This window comes from Tasmannia lanceolata, unplaced genomic scaffold (genome assembly GCF_043159265.1).
Source record: "Tasmannia lanceolata isolate RefF3 unplaced genomic scaffold, GAP_Taslan_0.1 ptg000029l, whole genome shotgun sequence".
In the NCBI taxonomy this organism is placed as follows: domain Eukaryota; kingdom Viridiplantae; phylum Streptophyta; class Magnoliopsida; order Canellales; family Winteraceae; genus Tasmannia; species Tasmannia lanceolata.
The window spans coordinates 720,712-733,927 of record NW_027518706.1 but is presented as its reverse complement, the minus strand read 5'-3'; the positions used below and the strand labels follow the sequence as shown (position 1 = coordinate 733,927).

At 38.1% G+C, this 13,216-nt stretch overlaps 2 protein-coding genes across 6 annotated transcripts in view; both read left to right on the top strand.

The window, feature by feature from the left end:
• LOC143859249 (nucleic acid binding / methyltransferase) lies at positions 1 to 9,219 on the top strand. The gene is made up of 4 exons (XM_077369960.1): positions 1 to 363; positions 6,393 to 6,551; positions 7,481 to 7,562; positions 8,856 to 9,219. The coding sequence occupies exons 1-4, from the start codon at positions 40 to 42 to the stop codon at positions 9,005 to 9,007; spliced, it is 717 nt and encodes a 238-aa protein (XP_077226075.1). The 5' UTR covers positions 1 to 39; the 3' UTR covers positions 9,008 to 9,219.
• A 1,065-nt stretch (positions 9,220 to 10,284) lies between these two features.
• RBL15 (RHOMBOID-like protein 15) overlaps positions 10,285 to 13,216 on the top strand; it is a 29,527-nt gene continuing 26,595 nt past the window's right edge. The window contains exon 1 of one of the 5 annotated variants that reach the window (XM_077369750.1): positions 10,285 to 10,408. In XM_077369750.1, coding sequence (XP_077225865.1) covers positions 10,385 to 10,408 — 24 coding nt within the window. In that variant the 5' untranslated portion in view covers positions 10,285 to 10,384. The remainder of the gene's footprint in view (positions 10,409 to 13,216) is intronic. The other 4 variants (XM_077369749.1, XM_077369751.1, XM_077369752.1 and 1 more) reach the window with 4 other exon arrangements.

Below are 13,216 nucleotides of genomic sequence, written 5' to 3'. Positions count from 1 at the left end.
TAAAATGCAGAATCAGCGGGATAAAAAAGAACCAAGAAAATGGCGGGAGGAGAGGGAGAAGACGAGAATATCTCCAACATAGATGGAGAAGAAGAAGATCCGCCATTACTAAGCTCTCGAGCTCTAGAAGCACTGCAAGAGTTTCTGAACGAACAGAATAAGGGAAAGGGATTTGGAGCTATTGATGGTGATGATGATGATGATGATGAGGTTGATCTAATGGCGGAGGATTGGAGGCTGAGTCAGTTTTGGTACGAAAGAGAGACTGCAGAGACGGTTTCAATGGAGATTAGAAATCTCAGCCTCTCTTTGTCTTCTCCTGTGGCTTGTGTTTCGTGCCCTACTCTCTATGCTTATCTTAAGGTCCTTCTCTCTCTCTATCTCTACTTACTGAGATTTTTGATTTTTAAATGATTGTGCTTTAGTTGAATCAAAGAGGACAAGTATAGGGCTTAATCCCTAAACCCCAAATGCTAGTCCTTAAACCCTACTCTCTACGCTTATCTTAAGGTCCTCCCTCCCTCCCTCCCTCCCTCTCTCTCTCTCTCTCTCTCTCTCTACTTACTGAGGTTTTTGCTTTTTTTTATTTTAATGATTGTGCTTTAGTTGAATCAAAGAGGACAAGAATAGGGCTTAATCCTTAAACCCCAAACCCTAAACCCTAAATCCCAAATGCTAGATCCGAAATCCTACTTGCTGAGATTTTTACCTTTTTTAATGATTGTGCTTTAGTTTTGTGCCAAAAACATAGTCAATTCAATTGAACTCCCTAAACACAATTAAACCAAAAAAAGAAACAATTGCACTCTCTATGCTTATCTTAAGGTCCTCTCTCTCTCTCTACTTACTGAGATTTTTGCTTTTTTTTTAATGATTGTGCTTTAGTTGAATCATAGAGGACAACAATAGGGTTTAATCCCTAAACCCCATACCCTAAACCCCAAATGCTAGACCTTAAACATTACATGCTGAGATTTTTACTTTTTTTAATAATCGTGCTTCAGTGGAATGAGAATTCAAAGAAGAGAGATGAAAAGGGCTTGTTTTATAGAATAACTCTGATTTTATCTCAAGGTTTTCCCTCTCTCTCTCTCTCTACTGTGATTATTACTCTTTTAAAGATCTTGCTTTAGTTGATACATAGAGGACAAGAATTGGGCTTAATCTTTAAACCCCAAATGCTAGACCCTAAATCCTACATGCTGACATTTTTACTTTTTTAATAATCGTGCTTCAGTGGGATAAAGATTCAAAGAAGAGAGATGAAAAGGGCTCTCTTTCTCGACTGTGATTTTATCTCAAGGTCCTCTCTTTCTCTACTGTGATTTTTACTCTTTTAATGATCGTGCTTTAGTTGAATCAAAGAGGACAAGAATAGAAACTTTCAAAAAAAGAAAAAGAGGACAAGAATAGGGCTTAATCCCTAAACCCCAAATGCTAGACCTTAAACCCTACATGCTGAGATTTTTACTTTTTTTAATAATCGTGCTTCAGTGGAATAAAAATTCAAAGAAAAGAGATGAAAAGGGCTTGTTTTATAGAATAACTGTGATTTTATCTCAAGGTCCTCTCTCTCTCTACTGTGATTTTTACTCTTTTAAGGATCTTGCTTTAGTTGAATCATAGAGGACAAGAAAAGGGCTTAAGCTTTATAGAATAACTGTGGTTTTATTCCAGTGTCTTCTCTCTCCCTATCTACATGCTGAATTTTTATTTTTGTAATGATCGTGCTTTAGTTGAATCAAAGAAAAGAGAAGAAAAGGGCGTAGGTTTTATAGAATAACTGTAATTTTATCTCAAGGTCTGATCTCTCTCTCTCTCTCTGTGCTGAGTTTTTTATTTTTTTAGTGATCGTGCTTTGGTTGAATCAAAGAAAAGAGACGAAGAGGGCTTAGGTTTTATAGAATAACTGTGATTTCATCTCAAGGTCTTCACTTTCTCTTTCTACTTGCTGAGATTTTTACTTTTTTTAGTGATACTTTTTTTTAATGATCTTGCTTTAGTTGAATCAAAGAAAAGAGAAGAAAAAGAGCTTAGGTTTTATAGAATAACTATGATTTTATCCCAAGGCTCTCTCTCTCTCTCTCTCTCTTTCGTTCTACATGCTGAGATTTTTATTTTTTAATGATCACGCTTTAATTGCATCAAAGAGGAGAAGAATAGGGTTTATGTTTTATAGAATAACTGTGATTTTATTTGAAAATTCGGATTATCTGTGCCGTGCTTTTATTTTGAAAGAAAGAAAATGAGAAGGGCTGAATCTTTTTATGAATCACAGTGATTTATTGGAAAATTTGGAATGTTCTAGTTGGATCTCTCTCTCTCTGTGTGTGTCTGCGCGCGCGCGCACTTATCTCAAGGTCTTCTCTCTCTCTCTCTCTCTCTATATATATATATATATATATATATATATATATATATATACACACACACACTGAGATTTTTATGTTCTAATGATCGTGCTTTAGTTGAAGCAAAGGTGATGATGAAGAATCTACGTTTCTTGCCCTTCTCTCTATCATTCCTTTAAAAGATTTGTTCCCGGATCTATATGTTGTGGCCGTAGACAAGCAAGCTTTAGTTAAAGATTGCTTCGAGATTCGAGACAATAAGGTGATCTGGAAGCCGCTGTTTCGCAGAAATTTCTTTGACAGGGAATTGTTCTCGATGGTCTCGTTACTTCAGGTCTTGGAAGGTAACTACATTAATTCTTCAGGGGTGGATAAAAGGTTATGGATTTGGGATTCTTCGGGTTATTTTTCGGTAAAATCTTTCTACAAAGGACTGAACCCGGTTGAGGCAAATCTTTCTGTTGCAAAATTGTGGAAGATTAAGGTTCCCCCAAGAATTTGTTTCTTTGGATGGTCGGCGATTCAAGGCCGTATTCAAACAGTAGACTTTTTTAGGGCAAGGAATATGATTATAGTCAATCATTGCGCTTTGTGTATAGAAGCGGGGGAGTCCGTGGAGCATATATTTATTCATTGCAAAGTAGCTCGAGAGGTTTGGGGTGGGGTACTATCGAGATTCGGTATCGCGTGATCTTTTTGAAGGGTGGTCTTTTATTCCATGGAGGAAAAAAGGGAAAGTTTTGTGGTCGATTTCGTTATTGGCCACGATGTGGGTTCTGTGGACGGAAAGAAACAATAAGATTTTCGTTGGGCGTGCTAATTCTTTTTACTATCTATATATCAAGGTAGTTGCGTTATCGATTTCCTGGGCGAGGGCGTTGCCAATGTTCAAATTTGTCTCGGCTTTCGACCTGTGGGCGGGATGGAAAGTGGTTTGCACCAGTCAAGTCCCTGAGCCTAGAATATCTCAGAAATGGGTCAATCCTCCTGATGGCTTTTCCAAGTTGAACTTTGACGGATCAAGCTTGGGCAATCCCGGTCTAGCCGGGATTGGGGGTCTCTTAAGGAATTCAGATGGGGAAGTTGTGCAGGCTTATTCCGGGCCTATCGGTGTTGCAGATTCAAACGAAGCTGAAGTTAGAGCCGCATATCAAGGCATTCTGCTGTTACGGAGCGAGAGGGTAGCGAACACTATCGTGGAAGGAGACTCGTTCAATGTCATCAGGTGGCTTAAGGGTTCGGTGGTTCCTCCTTGGAGATTTCTTTGTTTTTTCGATGAAATAAAGGATATAACGGTTGGGCGCTCTGTCGCGTTCCAAAATGTTAGGAGATCAGCTAATGAAGTCGCTGACAAGTTGGCTAAAGTGGGTGCGGTCAAGCAGTCTCTGGAGCTGTACGACTTTCTGCCCCCTTAATGTCTTATTGTATTGTTTTCCTTTTTCCTTTCCTCCTTTGTATAATCCTGTCTTAGTGGGGTGCGTAGGGGGTCTTTTCAGTCCCTCCCTTTTTAATATATTCAGTTACAATTCAAAAAAAAAAAAAGGTTCCCCCCCCATTCCCCCTCTCTCTACGTACTGAGATTTTAACTTTTTTTTAGTGATCGTGTTTTAGTTTAATCAAAGAAAAGAGAAGAAAAGGGCTTAGTAAAAAATCCACAATGACGCTCTCGCAACCATGGAGAAAGCAAGATGGTTTGATTCACTGTTGGACGATCGTAGCACATGCTGAAAAATCATATCGCGATCCTAAACCGTGTCCAATATCTCCTCAATAGCATCAACGAACCTCCAAGGAAAAGGGACACTATTTCTAACTCAACAGATCACATGGAGGGATTCTCCCCTAACAATAAGCGTGTCTATTTCTAAATCTCATTTAGCAAGGCCTGGACCTCTGCTTTGTTAGAATTGGTAACGCTAAGATGTTCCGAGTAGACTCGAACGCTCTCAGGCTCCGAACCACGAAGAAGACTGCCAACCCCCGCCTGTTTAGGATTCCCCAAACTCTCCTCGTCAAAATTCAACCTTTAAGAATCCTAAGGGAGGAGGAGACCATCTAGGGTTAGGTCACTCTGCCCTATACAGACTCAGTCTAAACTCCTCCCTAACTTTATGAAAGTTATACTCAACAGTCCCTTTAAATACGGGGAGAACCATCAACCATTGAACAACAATTGAGTACATATGCTGTTTGATGATATGAACTCCGTTTGACACCCCTTGAAAATTCATATATTTCATTGCGTCCAAACTAGCTAGAGAGAGGCAGAGAGAAATATACCCCATAGAGTACAGCTCCTAATAGGCCGAGACGCAAAAAGCTAATGTTCAAAGAGCTAAGCAATGTGTCCAGGAAAAATCCAACTTACATCCAACAACCAAAATAAGGAAAAATCGAACTGACATCAAACAACTAAAAAATAAAGTTTCAAACCTCACGAACAAAGCAACAATAAAGGAGCAAGTGAAACTGTTTCCTCTAAAGTGAGGCACAGCAGTCACTAAGGATGATCTTTTCACAGTTGCATAGTTGAGCAACCTTCATAACTTTATTCAAATATGCCGTCCCATAGAAAGCAATCACCCCATGCGCCACAGACAGACTCTAGACCCTATTAGCATGGAAGTCGTCAAAGTGCAGTGCAAACTGCTTATAGTAAGATTCACAGAGAAGACACCTTTGAGGTTCCCATCTGAATCCATCTATCCTCCCTTGCATGCAAATGCAAACAGAATCCAATTTGGTTTTAAACGAATCATCCACCTCTATCTCCCGGTCAAAAATGCTCTCCGGATTCGAACATTCTAGTTCACTCTCCCATTCGTCTGAGAACGTTCTAGTTCACCCACAAAAAAAAACACCTACACTAATCTCTTTAACAGACATGATTAGAAAAAGAGTAGGAAAGTAAGCACTCAAAGAATCGGACCCACACGAACTATCCTACTAGAACATGACCTTCTCTCCATAAGTCACTTTGAAACAAAGTCCGTTCTTAAAAATGCCAGACTTACTAATGATGTCGTGCCAAGTCGCGATGCCTTGGAATCTATACTCATCGAGCGAGCACCTACCCCCAAAACTAGATCCATACTTCTTGTCAATGGCACAACACTATTGTTGGTTTCTGCCAGCTCAAAATCCCCATATTCCTTTCCTAAGAACGTTATTTATCAAACACATTCTCCTAAGTTATATGGGTACTTTAGTCTTTTTGTTATATTCGCCATAGACAGTCCCTCCCGTCACTATCGGATTTTATCACTTAACACTTTGGATAGGATTGCATAAACACTTCCCATCAAATTGATAGCTCTGAAGTCAAATAGGGAATCTACTCCCGCGGTCTTAGGAATGAGAGCAATGAAGGTAGCCCTTGTGCCTCTGTTAAGCCTATGCATATTGAAAAAACTCATCAAAACATGCCGTACCCTTTGATGGTCCCCCAAAACTCATGAAAGAATGTCTTGCAAAACCAATCAGGACATGGAGCCTTATCACCTTTCACGTAGAACACGGGTTTTTGCACTTCATCATCACTGAACGAACTTTCAAGCTTCCCCTTGGTAGCACAGTCAATCTATAAGATATATTGACTAAGCACATATTTAGCAATGGAAAAAATCATGGAAAAAATCAATCATATAAGATATATTCCACATCCTCTAGGGGCTTTTGACTAAGCACACATGTAGCAATTAACATGAAAGTTATGGCACTATTATGCATGTTGATGCAGTTATGACAGTCATTAAAAAAAAAACATGAAAGTTATGACACTATCACTCATGTATAATTATGAAATAAAAATATTTGTAGCGATGTTAACTGTTGCCATGTCTAATTGTGACTGGATCCCCTCTGTTTCTCCTACCGAAAGCTGATAAGCATATTTCCCCTTCATTGTTCACATTCACATACATTTATGAAGGTATTAATTTCTCTTTTTCCAGTGATGATTAGTTTATTCATTGTACTTCCTTTCAACCTTAAATTCTCGAGTGCTCTCAAAATTAATACGTACCTTTATCAAAACCCCAGAAAAAAGATCCCAACATATCAGTTCAACTACTTGAGTATGACAAGCGCTTTGAGCAATATGGAAGCGATTTCACATTCTATGACTACAACCACCCAGAAGAGTTGCCAAAACTCTTGAAGCATGCCTATCAAGTAGTTGTTGCTGATCCTCCATACCTGGTAAGCAAGTTGTTTATATAGCTGCAAAGATGGTTTACTATTTAGTCTTACATGTAAAAATGTAGGACTTTAGAGAGCTTATTGATCCACATCTTGTTCTCTAGATTGATACATCTCGTTTTCTATTCTGTTCATGTTAGTTTCGATCCGTTTGAGAAATAATCAAAACTGTGCCGCCTCTTAAAATCACATGAAGAAAAAGTCATTAGAACCGAACAGACATGTTAGTGAAAAAAAAACATCAAAAGCAACCATATTATCATATTTGTTTTTGGTCTCGAAGAAACAATCCATTTCTATCTTGTTCTCTTGCCTATACATGTTTACTGTTGATCGTTCTATCTTTCTAGGTAACCTGCGAATATGTCCCTCATCTCCTACACTCCTATTTCTTTTTATCAACTGGGAGGAATAAATTATTGAAATCAAAGAAAAGTATAACAAAGTTTTTTAAGCCTAAAGACTATTGACTCCATAACCATGTCTCTTTCTTTTCTCTAGGGATAAAATTCATCTACATCTCGTTGATTTATGTTACCATGTCTTTCCCTGCTAATCAGGGTCCTTCTCTCCCAGCCACCCCTTTCTCGACCAGGTTATTGAAGAGTTTTTTTTTTTTTTTTTTGAGCCACGAATGAAGATTTTATTGCAATCAGAATTTATTTTGAAGTCTAATATCCACTAAGCTCACAGCCATGTTACTTTCTTGCCATTGTCTGCTTATGTTTGGCAAATAAAATAAGTCAATATAAGGCCAATCACAATTTCACATGTTACTTTTTAGGTTTCAGAGCGACTTCAAGTGGGAGTTAACGATTATGCTCTCATTCCTATCTATTTCTTGCAACTCCTTGTTGAATTCAGCCATGTGTTTGATTGCAAGCTGTGTATTTACACTTGGTTAATTTTCACTTGCATTATGGTAGCAGAGTATGGAGTGCTTGGAGAAAGTTGCTCAGACAATATCTTTCCTCGCCCAACCAGCAAATTCCTGCTTGCTGTTACTCACAGGTAGACCTTTTGTTAGTTTTTCTTTGTGCTGTTAGCCTGTTACTTATTTCCAAGTCTCGATTGTTGGCTTTTCAGTTATAGATAGATGCCCGACTTCATTATCTAATTCCATTCATTGATTTTTTTTCAATTTTATCTATTAACATAGATACATAATGCTCTTGAAATTTAGTACCCTGTGAGTTTCTCCATGCTGTATTGGGAGATTCACTTGAACCATGTCCCTTAGGTAAGCATGCCTGTTATTGTGACAGATGGAGATGTGGTCTTGGATACCGATAGCATGGCATGGAAAGCGGACATGCTGACATGCCTATATAGCGAATATTGAATATTTGATACTTTTGTTATTATAAATATCAGTTCATAAAAGCTTATGACATGCAAATATAATTTAGATAAACCGAGCTATACATTAAAACCATTCTACCAAAAAATACTAGAAAAACAGCAAAGGGAAAGTTAAGTTTCCTTTTTTTTCCCTCTATTCTATTCCTGTCAACATGTGTTAGATATGCATGTGACTTGTCACTTGACATGTTACCTATGAAGTTTTCTTATTTCGGACATGTGGGCTCCTCACTTAAGCAAACTGAGTTGGATTACAATAGAATTCAGGGATGCCTCCTTATCAAGTTTCTTCTGATATCATATATTTCTGTCTCTTGTGAGTGAGCTTGGATCGAGTGCATGAGCTCAATCTTTTGACCTTTACATCCCTTGAGTTTATGGAACAGTTTCAATGATCTTATCTCTTGATTTCATGCTTTGGAAATCATATATGTTGTTAAAATTCTCCAGATTTTAATTGGAATTGGTAATCATAAAAATCAGACCGTACACCATAAGATTTTATTTGTTGAAACCAGTGAGAATCTAAGAGAGGATTTTGATAGAGTTAAAAAAAAAGGATCCAATCCTATCAACATGTTTAGTTATTCAAAATTTGTCAGTTTATAACATCGCAAAGCATCCTTCACAAATTTGGATGCTGAAGAAAAGGCAGTACATTTGAATTCCATTTGCAATTCCATGACATTATACTTCAGAATAAAAAAGATAAAAGTAATTTTAACACAATTAAGAGTAATAAAACACCACACCATTCCATTTATGGATCGCTTTTTGTACAATTTTTGGCAAGAATTCAAGTTGCATCATGTATTGTTCTGTACTGGATTCAGTTCAAACTATGGAAATCGGGGTTTTAGAAAATTGTTTAATGTCACTGGTTCTTTGTTTTCAGTTTTCACTTAAATTCTCAATAACTGATTATACTAAGGTATCATGTAGGTGAGGTGCAGAAAGAGAGAGCTGCAGAGCTCTTGAGCTTGTATCCCTGTGGTTTCAGGCCTCGCCACTCTAGCAAACTTGGAAATGAGTTTAGGCTCTTCACGAACTACAACCCAGAAGACAGATTAGGGGGTTGGGAGCGACCCAGATAGCTTCCAATATGTACAGCCACCAAAAAGTTCGCCTGCTTTTTTGGGCTACCAGTGGCTTCCTTGTGTTTTCTTGTTGGGTCAGTTCCTCTTTTTAAGCTATGTATTCATGTGCTCCCAGGATTCATGTGTAAAATATGTATTCAGCTTTTCTTTCTGTTTCTTTTTCTTTTTGAAAAGTGACTGGTTATTAATGAGAAAAGTTCCTTCTCAAGCGTGCCGGCTCTCTAGAGACCTCTTCATATGAATCAACTTTGGGCGAACGAATCGAAGAAATGTCTAGATACTAGCTGTGGCTTCCATGGACCAGTAGGCTTTTTTATTTTTTTCACCTGGCATGGCTAGAACGGAGGTAGAGACAAGGTGGGGAGACCACTATAGAATGAGTAATTGTTTGAAAATTAGTTAGGGTTTTCTTTTTGTATCCTCCTAGCAAACTCTCACATGGTGGCTGATACTGATTGGTTCAATTAGTTTTTGCTTGTGTTTTTTTCTTCTTCTTTTTTTTTTCTTTTTTGAGAAAGGAATGGACCAATTAGTTAGTTTAACCAGATAGATTTTGTATAGCCTTCTCCCCACTTACGATCCTAAATGGGGGTCTGCAAAGTATGGGACTAGGCTATACTCATCCTAGGTTTAAAAGGCCTAGCCTAACACGTTGCATGAGTCCTGGGTTATGACACATTGGTTAGGTACCTACCACTTGTATCGGAGCAACCATCCTGTCATGCGTCAAGTCATGAGAGAGGTGACTTGTGTAAATGGCTACTATGGGACTAGGTAGGACCTGGCATGGTATGGGACAAGTTTAAAAGGCCTAGCCTGACACGTTCCATCAGCTCTACTGAGAGAGAGAGAGAGAGAGAGAGAGTATTTATACATGGTGAAACAAACACTTCATTTTGATAACAACACGACGGAGAGAATTGAAATTAATATAAACTCTTGACCTGATTGAGTTGCACCCCTACAAAAAATGGTTTGAGACCTGATCGATACTTCATGGATCAAGTGCCCAGGAACATCCATCAAAGGTGTTTTCAACGGAAATTGTGACGTTGATCTCAACGGATCAGATCACTTACCCAAGATTGAAGTGGGACCCAATAAGTTGTCTTTTAGGAAGGAACAAAAAATTGAGTTTCTCTCCTAAGAAGCGTCTTTTAGGAAGGAGCATAAAGTTATACATGATGTGACACATTCCCCAAAAGATAATTCCACATAGCGTCAGCTAATTAGTGCACACTTTTTCTAAATATAAGGGCATTTTCGTCATTTTACACCTCTGAACTCTTAGACGAGAGACTCGGGAGATTCGAGAGAGAGTATTTATTTGGGGCGGGAAATTTCCTCGAGGATAAAGGAAAAGAAAGGGGGAAAATGAGATCAAACATAGTCTCCGAGGTATTTATTTTCCAATCCCCGCATTGATTTTATCGCAAAATTTTTCCGATTCCTTCGTCTATTAAACTCAGATCTGGAATCAATGTCTCTCTCTTTCTTCTCTTCCTTTTTTTTTTTTTGTTATTAGGTTTCTCTGTTTCTTATCTCTCTGTTAGGGTTTTGCTAGCTATTCCCTTTTTCAATCATTTTACACATACTTTTAGAGTTTTACACATTTTTTTAGACTTTATTATCAAAACATGTGTAAAATTTAGCTTCCAATTCACCTTGGGCAGTCGTTAGCAAAACCCTTTTGTTATTAGGTTTTGGAAATTGAGAGAATTTAGGGAGAAATGAATCTAAACAAAAAAAAAAGGTATAAATTTGGATTTTTTGTGAACCAAAGCGAAGTAATGATGCTCGTTGGGGAAGTGAATTTTGATGATAAATTTAGGATTTCACTAATTCTTGGATGATTTACAATAGAGCTCGAGGTGTGCTTATATTGAGGACATACATGATAAACATAGAAAGAGATCAAGCAAATTATGGAAAGAGATAATGATGGAATATTCTATTCTAACTACTTACTAATTAAATCTAGCTGCCTAATCTAGTGGGTTGCCTCATAAACCAACTTAATCTCCCACGAGAAGATCCAACGGTGAATCTACACCTAATCCAACGGTGGATCTCACATATTCTAACATACCCCCCCTCAAACGTATATGGATTGAAAATCAATATACGTTTGATTACAATAAAATTCTCCAATACAATAGAATTCCCCAAATTAGAAATATAATCAAAATTCAGTGCACACTGTCGAAAGTGAAGCCCTTGATGTTGTTGCCGAATATCTTATGATAATCGATACTGATCGCCGAAGAAAACGCCGCTTGTTGATGTGTCACGAAGGGGCTTAAAAGCCAATATATTATATCCTCAATGAGGCTAGATGATACTCAAGTCTCGATGGGCGAGGAGAAATGGGTCACTATGGACCAATGCTGGAATGGGCAAGAAATGGGTCACAACGGAAAGACATGGGTCACAATGGACCAATCCCGGAATGGGCAAGAAATGGGTCACTATGGACCAATGCCAGAATGGGCATGAATGGGCCTCGATGGACAAGACATCATGGGTTGGTTTGAATTACCGGATCCTCATGGAATTGAAAATCCTCCTTCAGGCACGCACTTCAAAATGAATGAAGCACCTCAACTAAAAGGGGTCCATATTTCAGGCATGCACCTTATGAAAGGTACCTCAACTGAAATAGGAATACGAAATAAGAAAGAAATTGAAAGATGGAAAAATTAGGAAAATTAATGATAATCAATTGCATGCGGCAAAAAACGGCTAAAGATAATGGTGACGATACTAATGACATGGGAAAGGTGCACTGGAGGGTTCAAAGAGTTCTGTTTTTTTTTAAGGAGTGGATATATCAAATTTGGGGGTTGCTAATTTCCACCCCTGACATCTTAACATTGAGAACCGGGGTTGAGGGATGTTATGCAATCGAAAAAAAAGAAGAAGATTGAATGTACGGGTGCCATTATCAATGTTGAGACTGGTGTTCACAAGAAAAACAGGTCTTGAAAAGCAAGAATCCTAGATTGTGTTCGGCAACAACAATAAAGGAAACAAATGCAAGCAATGAATTCACTTCCGAGATCAACAATGGAGCAATTCGTGGAAGAGGACTGGTTTGTTGAATGACTTTGGATGATCTGGATTTGGGCGATTAGGCACCTCGGAAGAGCGATTGAATCTGTGACGATCTCCGAGAAATAATGGTGGTGAGAATAGATAGTGTTGAGAAAAAAAAGAGTGAAAGAAGTGGGTCGGGCGGACGGCAGCTAGATTTGCCGTCCGCCGGAAAACGAATTTCACAATCAGGCCAAGGAAGGGTCGATTTGCCCTGATACCATGATAAATTTAGGATTTCACTAATTCTTGGATGATTTACAGTAGAGCTCAAGGTGTGCTTATATTGAGGACATACATGATGAACATAGAAAGAGATCAAGCAAACTATGGAAAGAGATAATGATGGAATATTCTAATATAATCTACTTACTAATTTAATCTAGGTGCCTATTCTAGTGGGTTGCCTCATAAACCAACTTGCCTAATCTCCCACGAGAAGATCCAACGGTGAATCTACACCTAATCCAACGGTGGATCTCACATATTCTAACAAATTTCTTGAAATATATGGATGATTTATGTTTTTCTTGGTTTGTATAAAAACTTGATTTATGTTTTTGCAATACGATTCTTAGAAGATAATGGAGTAATTTGAACTTTCATGACTCATGTCACCAACCTGCAAAAGGTACAAAGAATTTTATTTTGGCTACTAATATTGGCACTAACTCACCTTGTCGTTTCTTTCTTAATTTGCTTACGAAAACTATTTTGGAAATTGCGATAACCTTTGGCAGCTGGTTAAACAGTAAAAGACAAGGTGGCTTAGTGCAATTATGTTGGGAAAAAAGTTACTATTGCGGAAATACAGGCCCAAAGTTTTTCTGAATCGAAGCTATGAAAATTAAATGGGATAAAAATATGAAAGTGGAAAAGTAAATTAACAAATGACACCAGAAATTTTTACGTGGAAACCCTCCGGGGTGAAGGGAAAAAATCACGGGACCGTAGTTCACTTCAAAGCTTCCACTATGAAAAATAATGGGTTACAACATCACCTGTAGGGTGGATCTTTTGATGAATACATACAAATATTGTGCCTTCAGTGTATGGCTATGAGTAGCTAATACCCCCCTCACACCTGTCTCTCACTATTTTCTCTTAGATTTT

Coding starts and splice junctions, on each gene's coding strand:
- LOC143859249 (XM_077369960.1), top strand. CDS start 40: ATGGCGGGAGGAGAGGGAGAAGACGAGAATATCTCCAACATAGATGGA. Junction 364..6,392: donor CTCTCTATGCTTATCTTAAG/GTCCTTCTCTCT, acceptor TCAAAACCCCAG/AAAAAAGATCCCAACATATC. Junction 6,552..7,480: donor TTGCTGATCCTCCATACCTG/GTAAGCAAGTTG, acceptor TTATGGTAGCAG/AGTATGGAGTGCTTGGAGAA.